At 39.7% G+C, this 18,700-nt stretch overlaps 1 protein-coding gene across 6 annotated transcripts in view; it reads right to left on the bottom strand.

The window, feature by feature from the left end:
- amot (angiomotin) overlaps positions 1-18,700 on the bottom strand; it is a 37,182-nt gene that overhangs the window by 5,383 nt on the left and 13,099 nt on the right. For 3 of the 6 annotated variants that reach the window (XM_068600947.1, XM_068600949.1, XM_068600948.1), the window contains exons 2-13: positions 18,482-18,539; positions 16,175-17,177; positions 14,643-15,240; positions 13,562-13,706; positions 11,961-12,053; positions 11,591-11,736; positions 9,034-9,183; positions 7,277-7,470; positions 6,537-6,665; positions 4,886-5,124; positions 4,187-4,441; positions 3,947-3,989 (exon numbers count right to left, since the gene is read on the bottom strand). In XM_068600947.1, the coding sequence (XP_068457048.1) occupies positions 3,947-3,989; positions 4,187-4,441; positions 4,886-5,124; positions 6,537-6,665; positions 7,277-7,470; positions 9,034-9,183; positions 11,591-11,736; positions 11,961-12,053; positions 13,562-13,706; positions 14,643-15,240; positions 16,175-17,177; positions 18,482-18,539 (3,053 nt within the window). The remainder of the gene's footprint in view (positions 1-3,946; positions 3,990-4,186; positions 4,442-4,885; positions 5,125-6,536; positions 6,666-7,276; positions 7,471-9,033; positions 9,184-11,590; positions 11,737-11,960; positions 12,054-13,561; positions 13,707-14,642; positions 15,241-16,174; positions 17,178-18,481; positions 18,540-18,700) is intronic. The other 3 variants (XM_068600951.1, XM_068600950.1, XM_068600952.1) reach the window with 3 other exon arrangements.

Genomic DNA, 18,700 nt, shown 5'->3' with positions numbered 1-18,700 from the left:
TTTTCTCATCGAGTAAAAAAAAAATGAACTGGAAAACATCAAAAGCACTTATTGCTTTTGTGTAAAGTTAACCAATTGCTGGTCTTTAATATACATCTTTAAAAAGGTAAGTAACAAACTGAACATAGACAAAAAAAGCAAGCACGCAAGGCACGCATGGACCCCCTTGCGTAGTCAAATGTATGTATGTATGTATGTATGTATGTATGTATGTATGTATGTATGTATGTATGTATGTATATATATATATATATATATATATATATATATATATATATATATATATATATATATATATATATATATATATATATGGATATGGATATATGTATATGTCTGTGCACATTGTACACAGACTTTAAAAGGCTATCTGATGCGAGGCTCAAAGCTCACTGGAGCAGAGGAGTAACCATGGTAATGTCACTCTCTCTGCCTTCTTTTATTGTTTTTTATGATGGAATAATAAAGTATTCCCCTTGGGGATTCATAAAGTATCTATCTATCTTCTCCAGTTGTCACACCAGATAAATCTTCACCATCTGCACATAACGATTGTGTAAATTAGCGGTGTGGAAATCTAGTGACAGCTCTCATACATTTACTTTATATTTTCATTATTAGTCCCAATCATAATGCCATAAGAAAACATAAGTAAATAAATAAATTGTGTCAGCAATCAAATTTCCTTTTTTCTAAATAATATCCAGGGTGGTGGATACCACTGATCGTCGCAATCATTTTGGAAGCAATTACTCTGATTGCTGTAAACATAAATACTACGGTGACACTTAATAGGTACTCAGGAACTGTTACATTTCCTTTTTTGAGCATATGCAAACATTTAGTGTAAATCCTACACTAAATGTCTTGTTATATAACAAGAGCCCAGGTGATGCTGCTACTTCAAGCAGGCAATACTGTCTACTGCAGTGGTTCCCAAACTCAAGAATGCCGAGGCCCAATTTAAAATCTGAAAATCTTCTGGGGCCCACCCAAACCGCGCCTCATTTGACATTGTTTTGTTTGGCGGTGCCTTTTGTTGAATAACGATAGGCGGACAAGAACAGCCGTTTCGAGTGAGAGCCTTATTGTTTTATTAATCTGTTCGTTCAAATTGTTTGTGCTTCATCAATTAATGTTTCACATAACTAAAGCAAGAATTGTTCAAATAATACTTAAACTGAGAAAAAGATGTGCGTTTGGTATCTTATCAATTATCAATCGTTTTAAGTAAAATACAGAAATTTGCAACCCTAATGTTTTGACCAGGTCTTAGGACAGGAAAGAGCGAGACTACTACCCAACTTTGCGTTTGTTTTTTTGTATTTATTTGGGGATGGGAGAACAGCTTCAGGAGCCGACAAGGACAAAATAAAAAACAAAACACCTTTTGATGAAAATGCCATCAAACTCCTTACTTCCCTGCTCAATATATACAAGTGTCTGCTCTAAACTTGTTGTGGAAGTGACAAAAACATGTGAACATAAACTCCATGGTGTCTGGGTTCATAGTAGTATCCGTAGTCCCACAACAGCCTGAATGAAGCCGCTATCAGCGCTCTTTCCGGGTGACCGGCAGCAGTTTGATTCGCTGATTGGCTGATGCAACTATTCCCGTCGTCATGGGGACGCACCATGACGACGACAAATACGCGCCGGCGGACGGCTCCAGTCCCAGTTTGCCGCGCGAGCCTGCAGGGAAGGTAGACTGAGCGCCTGTGAAGCTTTGTGAGGGGAGCGACTCTGCGAGCCGCTGCAGCTGAGAACAGAAACTACATGACAATACGTGCTTTCACGACAGCAAATCGTCCAGTGAGGCTGCGGAAGTACACGCGATAACTTTAATACATCGCCCCCCCCCCATTTTTTTTTTCAAAATTAAAAACGTTTTATTTATTTATTGTAAATGGCCTCTCGCGGCCCACCTGTAGTACCTTCACTTTGGGAATCACTGGTCTACTGTATCCACTGGAAAGGCTTTTGTCCTTATGTGATTGAGTGACGGTGTGACAATTATTTATTTATTGTTAACAGTGAGGATATTCCTCATCATTTCAAGACCTACTTCAAATTCAATTCACAGATTCACTCTTACTCAACTCAATCTTCACATCTTCATCCTCCTAAATCACTGACTAGCAGAGGTCAGTTTTCTATTAGATTTAGGGAACCAAATTATGGAATGACTTTTCCCACCTAACAAAAAAATGTCATTATATAAAATGTTTAAATTGCCTAAAAGAAAGTCTAAGTTTTTTTAAAAAATGTATTAGTGTTCATGTCTTTCTTGTTTTTAGCTGTTATATCTTCATGTGTAGTAGTTCACTCATGCGGACTTGTAGCATATAAAATACTAAAAAAATTGCTTAGGAGATACCACATGGGCATAAACCAACATCCTAAGAAAACACAAGCAATGCTTACTTTCACATACACACACTCGACACAATAAATAAAAAAAAAAGTTTCTTTTTTTGTCTGTCTGACGGAGGCTTCAAATAAGCCAAGTTGGCTTTTTGCCTCTCCTGCATTTATCTCTGTTATGTTTCTTTATTTTTTTAATTGTATTATTTTAATTGTGCAAAAATAAATAATATTTAGGGCTGAGCAGATTAACGCGAGATTAATCTGGCAATCCTTTAACCGCGTTAACTATTCAATCATGCGCTAACTGCATTTGTTTTTGCAGTAGAAGGGGCTTATCGCTTTAAATCTTGCCCAGACGGCGTAGCTCAGAGCTTGGTGTCTTACGGCTCTCCCAGTCCGGCCCGCGTAAGGTCAATCAAACATGAAAAATAAAGAAATAAGATTGATGCCATGAATGCATTACTATGGCACTGCTTTTACTTTGAACGCAATTTATGTAGATGTGCGCGCGTGTGCTCCCGTAGCCTCACCGACTGACGTGAAAGCACGTATTGTTATGTAGCTTCTGTTCTCAACAAGCAGCGGTGCTGCCACGAGATGCTTCACCTATTAAAAAAAGCGCTCACAGGCTACCGGCAGTCTCCGCGTCCAGATTGGAAGTTAATCGCGCATGCACAAAGCTCCTAACACCGCAGTCTGATCCACTATGGCAGAGCATCACTTCTGGATCTTTACTCTTCTCTTAAAGAGGAGAACTTTCCACACATCGCAAGATGTTCAGTGCACTTGTTCAAGCCAACACAGACTGGACTTTTATCACTGAGGAAGAAAAACTGAACTGGAAAACATAAAAAACACTTATTGCTTTTGTATGAAGTGAATCAATTGCTGGTCTTTAACATACATCTTTAAAGTTAGCAACAGACTGAACATGGACAAAACAACTGAACAGTACCTGTTCACCTGTACCTGTTTAACCTCTAAACAAGCTCCTTTAACCAGCATCAGAAAGGAGATGCTCCTGGTGTGGGAACCGCTGGTCTTGCATCCTTTCAGTCTAGGGTTTTGTATTGTCTTGTTTGTTGGTTTTGTGTTAGTTTAAAAGGTTTCTTTTGTTTGCCTCAAAAGACTGCCCGAAGGTGGGGTTTGACACACAACATTACATGACTGAACATTCTTTGACTTTGGGTTGGGCAAAAGACGACATTTAAATGTTTATTTTATAGACTATTAATTGAGAGTATAGCCAAAGCATTGATTGATAAAGTTCCTACTATTGAGGAAATATTGAGAGGTTTTTCTCTCAATATATGAAATGTGCCAGGTCTCCTGCAGATATTTGGTGCAAAATTGTCAGCTTTCTATGCAAATGAGCCAAATCCCAAAGATAAGTGCCAATAGTCGCACAGTTAGTGACATTATTAGCATCTTCAGAGAGTTTTTGGTAACTGAAACTCATTCATAAGGGATGACATGCTTTAAATCATGCCATCATTGGAGTCTGAAGGTGTGCATTTGATATTGAGCTTTGTAATAAATGCCAAATATACTTTTTCTCAGCCATGTTTAAATTCCTTACCTGAAGTTTTGAGGACTGCCTCTTAACCTCCCGAGTAAGGACCCTTAAAATATGAAAATGCAATTTATCTTTTCTCCTTGCCATTTTCCTGCCTATGGTTTTTGGCGCCAAGACAACATTTATACTTTGCCACGTGGATAGCTGCTATCAGATGCAAAAAAAGACTCTTCAACTGAGAGTGTGATCAGAGCCTTAGACATCCAACAGTTCATACTGATATGTCTGACAGTGTGAGCTGACCTGCTATGCGGTCCGGGATGTAGACTGGGCTGGGGCTGAACAGGCGAGCAGGCAGCGTCATGCTCTGCAGGCCTGGAGTGCTGGGCTTGCTGGCGTCCTGACTCTGTCCCTTCTCGGTCTGTGTGCAGCTGTCTCTGCTGCCCGTCTTTGAGTGACCTGCGGTCATGGGGGTGGAAGGAAGGACTGGTGAGGGGGATGATGAGATTGAACCCGTCCTGAGAGACTCTGTACGAAACTCGTAACCCAGCAGACCCCCTGGAGGAACAACAAAAGAAAGCAATTTTTACTCACAAGCACCGTAGCCATGATGCCAACCTCCTGTCCATTCCACTCAGGACCAAACACCGGACATGGGGTGACAGAGCCTTCTTCATAGTTGCCTCTGGAACTCTCTCCCCAATCTCAGACACTGCACTGACCTTTCCATATTCAAATCTCAAAACAAAACCTACCTTTTCAGAACCGCTTTTAATGTGTGACTAATGTGTGTTCAATGTGTTTATTGTATAGCTCTTGTATGATGGTTTTTAATGTTTAGTGTCTGAGAATTTTGAAAAGCGCTACATAAATCTGATGTAGTATTATTATTGTTAAGTAACTTCTAAACCCAATTCTCACTCATAGAAACATTCAGCTGTTGTTCTTAAAAAGTATTACATGGGGTAAATACTAATAATGACCACTAGTTTTGGTTCTTACCCAGACTACCCTTCCAACTGGTGTCCTTGCGTTCTTCGGTGATGGGGGAGCTACTGAGGCCTAAGCCGTGAGAGAGCACTCCTGAACCACCAGATCCAGTGTTGGAAATGGACATCAGGGACTTGGTGGGTCTCATGGCAGATTGCGCATCTGACTTGATGGGTTCTTTTCTGGAGCGTTGGTGAAGCACCTTGATCATAGCGTCTTTCTCTATGATCTGAGCATGGAGATTCTTTATCCTGAATTAGGCAGAACAAAAAGGGAGGACCATAAGGAGACCAAAGTCACTACAAGTTCCACAGGCAAGGAAACCCTGAGAGCAAGTGCTTTTACATCACTAGAGCTTCATTTGAACCAGACTAAGTAAATATGAAGTCAGATGGACTAATTTGTTCATTGAACAGTTTTTTTTATGTCATCCTGCATCATCAGATGCTGGAAAATCCAGAAACCCACAATAGTTATTGCATCTTATTACAGCTTTTGTTTTTTTATTTCTTCTGTCACAAAGACCTAACCAAGAAATCATACGCTATGAGCATGATACATCCAGACAAAATTGGAATAACAGTCAGGTAGAAACTAGGAGGAAAAAACAGAAATCTCTGCTGTAATATTTGCATAATCCCAAAATGGAACCTTTTAATTAAAAACCAGCTAACACACAACATACCTCTCTTTTAACTTATTTTCACATTCCTTTGTATAAGAAAAAATCTATTCATATTGCAACATTTAGGTCTACATCGGCTATAGATTTAAGTTTCTTTGTGCAGTGCCGTTTAAAGTTTTTAAATTAAGTACTAGTTTTAAGTCCTGTTTAGCTATGCATCTAAATGGAAAACGCAGGTAAACGGCCTATTCCTAATTCTTGAATTTTTGTCCGCCATCCACTTCTAAAGCCTCTCTGATGCAAATTTTTATTGTACACTGTTTGATATAATTTAAGGTACATTAACTGGACGCAACAATCTCTAATGCAAACGTAGCTGCAAAGGGATTGAATCTGTTATTTCTCTAATTTTGACAATCTAACCAATGACAATGCATTATTTAAGGTTGTAAGGACTGTGGCTGTCAATAGCTGTTTATTTAGTTTAAATACACTGAATTATTTTATGGATTATTGTTGTTAAAACTGTTAATCAAAGACTGCTAATATGTGTTGATGTCAGTTGTAACTTGGTGCCTCATTAAATATTCACGTATTATTCAGCCTGCAGGAGAGAAGTCAGACAGGCGTGGCAGAGGCAGCCTCTTCATCACTGAGCACTAGGGATTGGTAATGTGGTGAAGCTTGGTGCTTACCATCAAACTCAGCCATTTATCCAACTTGATCTTTGACGACACAGATACCACTTGATACCAACTTCAATGTACTATTGGCTCACTAGCCTTTTTAGAAGTGTCAACTAAGTGTTAGATATCACATGCAGATATAAATAAAATTCAAATTTTATTAAATGGTTAATTAAAAATCATATATATAATTTTTTTTAAAGGACAAGCAATTTGGTTCTGCACCTTTCTGAAAGCTTTGTGGATGAATTGTCTTTTTTTAATTTATTTTTATCTCCTCAATATGCCCTTTTGGGATTGCTACTTGGCAACTAGGAGCTTTACCTCAGGAAGGCTGTGGAGAGTGCTTTACCTGCTTTCCATGTCCAGACAGCGTCGATTGGCCATGAGAATCTCCTCTTCTTCCTTCTGGATTCGAGCCTCCACCGACGTGTCATAGCTGCTGCTTAAAGAATGGCTCATCACTGCAATAGATGTATCCCTGCAAAACAGACAGAGTTAAAAACTAACTCATCCACGGGACTTCAGACTAAATTAATAACCTGTTTCTGAATGCTGAGATATGGGGTCTCACATAGTGCATTGAAAACATATATATTAAAATACAATAAACATAATTAAATACAAAAAGCTGGTGATGTTCATACATTAAATTATTTGCTGCTGAATCATTAGCAGGAAAGCAAGAAAACAATGACACAAACACATGATTATAAACATATTTGTAATAAACAATGAAAATAAAATAAATAAAAATAAAACGTGTATAACGTGTATACGTATACGTGTTTTACACATATTTTTTTTGGTCCAATATGGCTCTTTCAACATTTTGGGTTGCCGACCCCTGGTCTAAACTGAGCATTAGTGATGTTGGTGCAAAAAGACAATACCCACCTCAACAACAGCCTGTTTACAGTACTCTGTTTTTTTCTTCTTATGTAGTATTTGGGGACTGCAACTTGCATTACGTTGTGCAACTATGTTGTAGCATGACTATAAATTAACCTTTCATTTCAACATATGGGAAGCAACAGTGTCTGAAACAATGGCTCAGATAATAAAATGTCAATAACCGTCATGTACATGTACCTCTCAGTGGCAACAGAGGCGGCGGCGTCCAGGGCAAATTGCCTCATCACGCTCTCTTCCAAGTACTTCTGCTCCCATTTGGTCATGTCAGCCTCCAGAGCCAAGATCTGTTCCTCCTTCTCCCTCAAGTGCTCCATCAGCGCTGTGGCATTGTACTCAGAAGGAACTGCACCACTGCTTTGAGTGCCCTGACGCTAGAAGCGAGAAAAGGTGAAGCAGAAGAATGAAAAAGACCGTACATGTCATTTATGGATTCAACATCAAATTTGTTAGGAGCTGTGTTACCTTCCAGAACTACTAGAGATTTTCTGTTATGGTAACATTCAATTGTTAAAGATACTTCATTTACATACGTTTTATTGGGAGAAAAGTGTTTGCAACATCTTCAACTTATTTGTTAGTATGTGTGGAAAAAAGTTTTTAACACAACATTAACTTATCACTTCTCAAGTTTATATGTTAAATTTGAATGCATGTGCCACATTCTTTTTTTTTTTGCTCCACCAACTCTTGATAGAAATATCTCCTTGGCTGCTAAATACTTTACTATATTCACCAACTGAGCTGAGTGACAACTAAAGGAGCATCAGTCAGTAGTTGAAAAAGTACTGAGACAGATATACACATCTGTGAGCTGAGGGTCTTGTATAATATGTTATTAGTAGGGCTGGGCAGATTATGTGGTAACTCCATTTTCTTTTTGCTTTGGGAGGGGCTTATCGCTTTAAATCTCTCCCAGACGGCGTAGTTCAGAAGTGGGGCATCTTACCGCTCTTCCAGTCCGGCCCATGTGAAGTCAAACAAACATGAAAAATAAATAAATAAGATGCACTCTATGAATGCAATTACAGCGACACTGCTTTTACTTTGAAAGCGATTTATGTAGGTGCGCGAGCATGCTTCCGTAGCCTCACAGAGAGGCAGTGTTGACTAATTGAGCCTGACGCTGCAACGAAGCTCCGCGTCCAGAATAAAAATGAATGGCGCACGCACAAAGCTCCTGACCCCGCGTTCTGATCCACTATGGCAGAGCACTTTAAGTCAGTATCACCTCTGGATCTTTACTCTTCTCTCAAAGAGGAGAACTTTCCACACATTACACAAAATGTTTTTTCACACATTTTTAAAAAGGTAAGCAACACACTGAACATAAACAAAAGAAGGATTGGTTTGTCCCTGACAGGGACCCTTACTACTGAACAGTACCTGTTTAGAAAAAAAAGAAAAAAGATGTATAAACTATATATGCATGTATGTTAACCTGTTGCTCCAGAGTGCCTGTGATATTGTTCTGATAACATTATTTTAAAATAAAAATGTGCAATACACTAGTTTTTACTTCATTATTGACTGGCGCATGATGCGATTAATCGCAGAAAAATCATGCAATTAATCAGTTAATTTTTTTCAACTTCGCCGAGCCCTAAATATCAGCCATTATATTATCTTTTACTTTCAAGTTTAAAACAAATATATATATATATATATATATATATATATATATATATATATATATATATATATATATATATATATATATATATATATATATATATATATATATATATATAGGGATTTACTAGTAGTACGAGTAGAGTGATGATGATTGTTTTATAATTCATAAATATATCAAATATATCCTACGGCCTAATAAATGAATAGTATTCAAATAGGAAGGGGTACAAGCACGACCTGAAAGTCTCTTCATTGGTTGATGGTCTATGTAAACATCAACCCGCATAGGCCTGGAGTGTTACCTGCTGCATGCGTAGCGATTCAAGCTCTCTCTCCAGTCTAATACGCAAGCGATGCTCAAGTTGTTCTCTCTTCTGACAGGCAGCCTGGAGCTGAGCCAGAGCTTGCTGCATCCTCTCCACCTTTTCCACATAAACCTGCTTTTTCTTGAGCTGCAGAAAGAAAGAAAGAAAGAAAGAAAGAAGTATTAGGCCTGCTTTGACTTAACTAAATTTAGTATTTTTAGACAGATCAGTATGATCTTCCTGACAAGTGTGTGCTGACTAAAACCTGTACATATAATTACAATAGACCCTGGTTTACTTCAGGACAGATTTATCAGGCCAAGGAGGAAGCCTATATAAGGGTTGAGAAGCTCTTGTACAATCAGACCAGAAACACATTGACAAAGGAGATCAGAGTAGTAAAGAGTAGCTACAGATGTTACTGGTTATATCTGAGGGAATTTCCTGCGTTATACCTATCATTACTGCTTTTATCATCATAATTATTCTATTACATCGACTAGTGCTGTTCTTATTAGCATTGTTCTATTATTGCTCCTACTAATATTATTTATGACCAATTCTCCTGCTTCAAACACTATCGGTCCCCAGGAAACCCTCCAACACAGGATTAAATGGCGACAGGCCTATTGCCCTGACATCCGTGAACATTAACTCTTTCAAGAGACTAGTGTTGATCCACCAGAAGAACATCACAGGACCCCTGCTTGACCAGTGGTTTTGCCTTCCTGACAGACCACAGGCAGGAGGTGAGGCTGGGTAACATTACATCCAGCGCTCGGCCATCAGCGCTCGTGCACGGTCATCGGAATCATCTGGGAAGTTAGCATACAGATGGTAGATTGATCTGCTGGAGCTAAACACACTTAAAACCGTTGAGATAACGGTGGACTTCCGGAGGTGATAGCAATATGCTTTGTTCACCGAGCTAAATTCCTTGTATGGGCAAGGAAATCAGAATCTGCATGATGCGACAGTGGCCAGCACTGTCACCTCATGCAAGAAGGGTCATTCTGTGTGGAGTTTGCACAGTCTCCCATTGGCGGCGTGGGTTCTCTCTACGTTCTCCCCGTGGCAGCATGGGTTCCCTCAGGGTCCTCTCCAGGTTCTCCGGCTTCCTCCCACAGTCCAAAGACATCAGCTCAAGTTAATTGAACTCTAAATGTCCCGTAGGGGTGAATGTGAATGTTGTCTGTCTCTAATGAGCTCCGAGATAGGCTGGACACCTGTCCAGCTAAACCCTGCCTTCACACAATGTCACCTGGAATCATGTCTGGCGACCCAAAAAGGAAGATGCTCTAAAGTGTTAAATATCATTCATTTGGGGGCTGGCTAGTTTACTAATTCCACCGTGCAACAGTTACAGAACATTAAAGCACCACATGAACTGCTTGGCTTGGTCTACGTTACTTTAACATGCAGCAGAACTTTACTGTATTTAACTTTCCGTTCATGAGAGCTTTTACCCTTAATTTGGCTTAGGCTAATAGCTGGCATGAAATTCTAATCACTAATACTCAGCGTTATCATGCTGACTGTTCACAGGCTAATTAAAATGGTAAATTTTGTGGGTGGCACCAATTTTGTGGGTGGCATAAGGCCGACTTCAAGTCAAAGCCTACATAATCAAGAGGGGCATTGGGACCATCTGTTGCTCGTTATGCTGAGAAAAACAGTTTTTTGACCGTGGTACAGCTAATCACGATACAGTAACAGATATGGAAAATATTTTTGGTTTATTTCATGATTTTGAATATATGCAATAGGTACACACCAAACTTAAAAACATTTATGTTTTTTTTTTTGCCATTTGCAGGTGCTAAACTTTAACGTACTCCTCAGGAATTATTCGGATCAACTTCACATTTGGTCAGTACAATCTAAATACCTTTGATTAAAAAAGCTGTGACATAGCATTGGCATAGCGGCCATTAAACGTGATTTGCTATTAAAAAAAAAAGCTAATGTAACTCCACCGGACTTGCTAAAATCTGTACCAAACGTGCTATGTCTGTCAGTCGTGGTCTGAGGATATCAACAAGCCAATTTTCACACAGTCATAGCGTGATCTATTGGCAACCGGAAGTCTGCGTTATTTGACAAACAGAATCCACTTTACATTTACATGTTCTATACTTTCACTAGGGCTACATAGAGGATACAGGAAGTGTTGGAATGTTTGCAATGCATAATTTCTAGCGTCACACACTCCTCAAGAAAAATTGTTCAACTTGTACATGAGGTGTCCGGTGGTCACAGACAGGCCGCGTCAAACTCGCAAGTACTGACCCACAAGGTCACAGATGTGGCTCTACGGGAAATGTGAAAAGTTGTCATACATATTTCAGATACAATCAACTGGCCTAAGATGTTCAGACTACTTTTAGCTGTTAAGATTTTGAGTTTCTTGTTTAATAAGAAACACTTCATGGTTGGAATAGTTCAGCTTCCTCTAAGTTTCGTTATCTCAATCAGAATCTGATTCAAATGGCAAAAAGAAGTCAAACCCGAATCCAATGACCAGGATTATTTCCAGTAAGATTGACGTTGTTACCTCCTCCTCAAGCTTGACCACTTTGGCCTGGGCGTTGTTGAGTGCCTGGTCTCGGATCTCAATGTGTCTTCTCTGGTCCTCTGTGGTAGAACGCTGTGCATTCAACTCCATCTCAAGCTTCTCCCTCTCACGGATCGTCTCTTTGTCTTGAACACATGTACAAACACGATGACTTCTCTTTATATTTAGAAAAGATTATTAACAGCATAAATCACTCGTGTTAAATTTTAATCCATGCAAGATATGAGGACTAGATTTCTTCAGACGCATCTAATCAGATACATGTGTTGTCACCGACATCATGTCTAAAAAACGCCTGGGTACATGTTGAATGTGACGGCAGCTAGGAGATGACGTGTGTGGCACTCACTCTGTACAAGCAGCTGGGAGATGGTTTTGCGGTTGTCCTCTGAGCAGTCACACTCTTTAGCAGTGAGCTGCTTATTGGCTGTCTCCATGCGCTCTTTTAAAAAAAAAAAAAACACACACACAAGCGTTGGGACAAACAGAGAAAAATATAGGTACAAGCAGCCATTCCGGGTTCTAACCTTTGTGTGCTTAAAAGAAGGAAGCCGCTCAAAGGATATTATCAAAATTGTAGGCAGCTCCAAGCTGGTTTTGGGGCTTTACTAAGCTGAGAAACATCACCTTAGTTGGTTTATAGATCTCTAAAGAAAGACTGAGGTCAATCACACACTTCCTTAATCATGACATATGTGGCATGTCAGTACTTGTACATTCAAAGTCCCACCACACAAGTCTTGGCATAATGAGGACATGTTTTTCACATGCACAGGATTGGAACGGTTAGCACCACGTATTGAGCGATTTCAAAATAGTTTGACATATTTTTTTTTAACATTGTCATGCAACATATTCAAGCACCGAGCCGTTACAACTCATTCCTCACTATGAAAAAGATTTTTGAGGGGACAGAACGAAACTTGTCATACACAAATTTAAAGTCCTAAATGTAGCCACCATCTATGTTTGAGGTGCTTGAAATTGGCAAGAGGGCTCATAGCGCCTCGAAAATATTTTGACGAAGGAAACCTTGATAGCCTGTTTTGTAAAATATAAGCGGTAAATGGAAGAACTCATTTTTTTAGTCTTTTGACCACTCAATGCACTTTAAAATCATCATTTACACCCATGATGGTAGGGACTGATGGTCCTGGAAGTGAACCAATAACCATTAATCTCCAAAGCAAGAAATCTGTGTCTCAAATCTAATCAATTTGTACTGTCAAATATGTGCATAGTACAGGACATATTGTGAAATTAGGCATCTGCATTAAACCCATCCCGGTAGCGGGAGCAGCTATTTATTTAATGCATGTGGGGTAGTTTGGTGGTCCGTATTGCATTGATCGATGGCACGTTGGATCTGCCCAAGAGGAAAATCACTTCCAAGCCCACATGAACTGAGATACTGCTGCCCATAACCGTTAACGTGTGTGGTGACAGCTCCTTCATTAATCAATATACCATAACGTGATTGCTTTTATCAGATCATTTCACCAAAAATGATTAGATGAATAATTAGCTTATCAATGTTCATGATATGATGTTTGTTGTATGATAAAGAAATAAATCAGTTTTTCAAAAATATACTTAATAAAGATAAAATAAAACTCGACCATAATAAACTTAATGTTTTTTTTCTAATAAAATGAAAACAGCTTATGCTTGTACACAAAGAGCAATGGCATTTTAGAAGCATTATTTGTCATTACAATGGGCCAACAAACCTTCCAATAAGCTTCTTAGTGGTGATTACAGTGGAAATGCTGGGCACAATTAACCCGTCAACCCTCTTTCCCAATACATCTTTTTTTTTTTTCTTCAATTTCTGCTTAAAACAAAGTATACTGTATGCCGGTTCCATCTGTGTAGTCATATGTTGAATTTGCAGAAAGACTGTGACTTCGACAGTTATTGCATGGTTATTGCATCTCCTTGCTCTCTCACCTCGGAGGTCCCTGTTGAAGTCGTGCAGCCGACGCACCTCCAGCTCAAGTTTATTCCTCATGGTTTTCTCCAGGGCTTCCCTCTTGGAGGAAGACTTGGCAAGGTTTTCATATGCCTCTGACACTAGCTGTATCTCTGTTTCCAACTGCCCATAGACACAGGAGAAATTAAAGAAACAGAGTGAAGACAGGGGGGTGTATAACACAATGACTTTATTTTTTATTTCACTTGCATCGCTACTTATTTACTGCACATTTACTGCATTTACTTATTTACTTGTTTTTTATCCAAATGTTATACTTTCACTTGTACAGTTGAATGTTCCTTGTTGTTGTTGTTGTTGTTGTGTTTTATGATGCACCCTCCGCCAAGACAAATTCCTCGTTTGTAATAACTTACGTGGCAATAAAACGTTTCTGATTCTGATTTATCCAAATGTATAATATAATTATATACTGTATATTTGTATTCACATCCAACTATTGACATGGGTCAAAGCTGTTCTCACCTAAACACTGTTTACTGCCTGATGTTTACAAAAAGTGAGGTCTTCACTATTCACTCAGCCATGTCTGGGTGTTTTGGGCTTAACATACTAAGAATCTAAAGTCAAACAGAAGTCTTTTGAAGCACAAAAGAATTATCATGCGTTTGTCCAAAAAAGGGTGTTGAATTAATTATTTGAAATGAGTTAACTCAGGTCATTTGAACTTCAACTGTTAGTCTTTTGCACTGTAAAGTATGTCATCAAATTTGCATGATGAACAGCATAGAGCATAGAGATGTTTGCTTAACATCACATTCATTTTGCAGTAAATGTATTTAAAGTAACTTTAGCTAAATTCTTATATTTAACCATATAATACATTTTTTCATACAGCTATCGATCTGTGGATTTTGTTCCTCATCACATATACTAAAACTGCTTTTATAGTTTCACACTTTGTAGTCAATATTGACATGTGTAACAATTACAACAATAAAAAATTCTTACCGTGTGCATTTGGGCATGTAAGTATGCCCAAATCATAAAACATCATGATATACTTAAACCAATATTAACCAATAATGTACAGCTTACCTTGTGCAACTTGGTGACTTTCTCGCGGCAGGCCTCCATCTCCTGCCTCATTATCCTGTTCTCCTCCTTCAGCACATCTACCATCTGGTGGGCGCGCACCATCATGCTGACAGGCTCCCCTTGCAGGTGGTAGAAGGAGTACGGGTGAGGGAAATGTCCAGCCTGGACTGGTGGCTGGGACTGGGGAGGTTGAGATGCTTGGAACTGCTGATTCTGTTGTTGTTGTTGCTGCTGCTGTTGCTGTTGTTGTTGTTGTTGTTGATACTGATGGTGCATCCTTGGGGTTGAGCCATAAGGATCGTGAGGTAAACCGAGAGTTCTTGGATGTGTCGGGTGAATGGGACCCAGGTTGAAGTGCTCGTCTGCTTGGTGGGAGCTGGGACTCTGCGAACTCTGGAGTCCCATGCTTGGGAAGGGCTCTCCTTGGCTCCGAGGGTGCTGGTGAGGGAAAGAGGAATGGGAGGAGTGGGTGGCACTGATCATGCTGTTTAGGGTGGAGGACTGGGTGCGGGACAAGGAGCCCACAGAGGTGACAGAGGAGGTGGGACTGTGCTGATGGAGAGGCCTCTGGATGTAAACAGAACCCTCCATACTGGACCTGAGGAGAAATCAGCCATGTGTTTACACTGTTCTTATCCTCAGCTGGTGTCCTATGTTTATGTAAGTGTTATATATAGGTTGACTATAGCTGTTAATGGCTAATTTCATTCAAGCAGACATGTTATCAAACCATGTCAGTGGGCATTAGTACAAATTATCTTTCCAGCATTACTACATGACATTTAGGTAAAATTTTGCAATGCTCAATCCACACTACAATCTGAAAATACAAAAAAATACTAAAATGCCGAAACATCTGATCATGAATGTTAGAAGTGTTTTAATTAGTGTAAAACATATTCACACTACTGTTCTCTTTAACCTACTGTATTCACTACTTGTCTGAATATGACCTGGCTACGCCGCTGGTGAAAAGCAGGAAATACAGTCTAACTCATGCATGCAGTGTCTGCTCAAGAAGATGCACGGCAGCGTCAACTAGTCCTGCTAGTACCCTCGATGAGCGCAAAAGTGAGCCTGTGAATCAGAAGGTCAAACAAGACGACCACTGATCCCATAGTTGCTAGTTTGATCCCACAAGTAGCTCTTGATGGTGTTTAAATGGGTGACTTGAGGGCACATTTTGAAGCAGTATGAATAAAAAACATATCAATGCTTCAGACGGAAAGTGATAAGACTGACTTTGGTAATTTGTTATTAACATTACAAAGATCAACTGATGTAAGCACACAGGCTTATATCAGGCAAGATGAAATCATGTATCGCTTAGCTGTAAGAGCACAAATTCTTTAAGAGAGCTGTATGATCCTATGGGATTAAAAATGTGTGCGATGTCTTTCGCATGACATACAGATATTTCATTCACTGTTAAAGTATTATTTAGTATATTACAAATATGTATTATCAAACATCTTTAAGTGCATCTATTTGAATGTAGGTGAAAGGCTAAATGTTTGTTTGTATAATCTTACCTAAACGAGCCATACTCCGGCGGGGGCTGGTATCTGACGTGGGGCACTTCCCTTGAGTGCTCCCTCCCTTGCTGCTCCTGGTAAAAATGGCTTCTAGATTCCTGCTGCTTGGTAGGAGAGCCTATTTCCTTGATGGGGTAGTCTGGAGGCGGACCACGGTGCTGTGGCTTGTAGTAGTCACCTGGTGGTCCTGGCCGGGGAAGCTGGGGGGAGAGCGGGGCGCTACTGACAGGAGCGTGGGCTTTTACGCCGCTGGTAGCCAGGGATAGCTGCATAAGTCTTTCACTGAGAGACCGAACATGTCCGTGCTTCAGATCCTTTAGCCCATCATCCTGGTGCACCCTCCCTATTCCACTCACTCGCTGTACCATGGGGCGCCCTTCAGTGCGCACCTTGGCACTGGTCAGCCCGGTGACATAGAAGGCGGTGCCCACTGAAGCGGGGTGAGGTTGCTGGGACTGATTGTTCTGTTGCTGAGGTTGAGGAGGACCATGTCCACGGAAGTATTGTGACTGTACTTTGGCTTCTTCATACGTCGGGAGGTCCTCGAGGTTTGGGCAGTGCCCTTGCATGCTCCCACCACCTCCACTGCTGCCACCTCCTGCTACTCCACTTCCAGTCACTATACCTCCTCCCCCTCCATTGCTACCACCATCTCCTAATTGGGTTGAGCCTAGTTTTTCCAGGCAGTTATCAGTCTGCAGCTCCTGTCCCTGAGGCTCTTGACGGGCAATATGCGGGGTCATAGAGTGCTCATCAGAGGGACCCATCTGTCCCTGGCCTGAGTAACCTCCTCCTCCAACCCCAGCCCCTCCATGTTGTAGTTTCTGCTGTTGCAGCACGTAATTCCGGTTCATCTGCTCCTGCAGGAGGCGCTGCAGCACGGTGCTGCCACAACCTCCTACACTGTTGTTGGACGATTCCTCGGCTGCGGCCCTCATCTCTGCCTGACGCTGTCCACGCACCTCATGGAAGGATAAGCTTCGCCCACGATCAATACTCTCTGAGAATAGGAGAAAGTGGAAAGACAGATAAAAAGGAAAGGGAAGCAGTGTGAATAATGGATGATAATTTGAGTTTTTCAAGGGTCAAGAATGTGAAGGAATGGAAAGATGGACAGAAAAAAACAAAAGAGTGAATTTATTGCACTACAAAAACATGGAAAAAGAGAGAACAAGATACTAAAAGGGACAGAAGGTATTAAGGGAGAAGATACGTGTGGACCATCCCCTTTTCCCTTGCAGAACGAGAGTGGAGGAAGAACAAGTTCTGAAAACCACCAAACCAAACCCCAAAGCTTAAACCCATACTACTCAAGAAAGAAAGCAAAACATACAGTTTATATTTTAGCCGAAGAATAAAGACCAAAGACTGTGTTATGTCATTTAAACTGAAACGATTAACATATTATAGAAGTATTTTACTTGGTTTTGTGAGACTGAAAAGAAAAGGTCCTCAAAGTAGCACAACATGTGTTAGCATTGATTGCACTAAAACTACTGTGATGATTAATCAATTGACAGTGTATAGAAAATGTTCTTGTTTGTTATTGAAGAAAAACGCATAGGATCATATTTATTGTACATAAATACAATACCTTTGAGTGTCACAGGTTGAAAGGAAATGTTTGAGCATTCCTGAAGTGCCTTGACAATGTGACCTCTGAAAAATCACATGACTATTTTCCTCGGATTCCAAGTAATGATTATTTGTCTTAAAATTTGACATTTTTTTGTTGATTTATTAGTTTGTTTTATTTAATTCATTGAATAGGGCAAGAACGAGAGGGAAACATGCCAATAAATAAGCACAAGCGGAGATCAAATGTTATGTTAGTTTCATTTTGTCTAATCATGAGTCCAAAACCAAAAGTTTACAGTTAGGTCTATATAAAACAGAAAAAAACCTTGTCATTGAAGGACTAGGGGCAAAGAACAATTTTCAATTTGGCTTAAATTCAATGAAAAATGTCAGTCACAGAACAAGTAATGTGTGGTCAGTTGTATATCCTATGTTGTCAAAGTTGAAACCACTTGGGATGTTTTTGCTGTAAAAGGTGAAAATAAAGACGATAATTTCCTCTTTTAAAAAGAGCCTGTATAACATTCATTCTCAATCTTGAGAAGCATGTCATACAAGTGATTTTATCTATGCATATACATTAAAATTGTTTTCACGTTCACTTTTTTTTTATTTCATGGTGGCATTGGCATTTGTGTGGTTTCTTCTGACAACACTGAATGTTAACAACTACAAATTTTAAACTTTTTTTCTCCAGATTAAAGAAATAATTATTATATCTAGCACCTTTCTCATCTAGCATTCTTCTCATTCTCAAGGAGGAAGATGCTTTTTTCCGAAACATCTGTAAATAAAAAATACAAAAAGTGAGACAAAAGAAAACATGTTAGCTTTGAAGAGATGTCAGCAACTCGTTGATTATCTTCTAGCTGAAGGGAAAGAAGACAAAATAGTATTTATAGTATTTACAGAATAAAATGCACGTGTAGTGGAAGTTTCGATTTC

Source organism: Clinocottus analis, unplaced genomic scaffold, assembly GCF_023055335.1.
Source record: "Clinocottus analis isolate CAN_PGR_092001 unplaced genomic scaffold, fCliAna1.0.p SCAF_5, whole genome shotgun sequence".
NCBI classification, from domain to species: domain Eukaryota; kingdom Metazoa; phylum Chordata; class Actinopteri; order Perciformes; family Cottidae; genus Clinocottus; species Clinocottus analis.
This window is presented reverse-complemented; position numbering and strand designations above follow the sequence as displayed.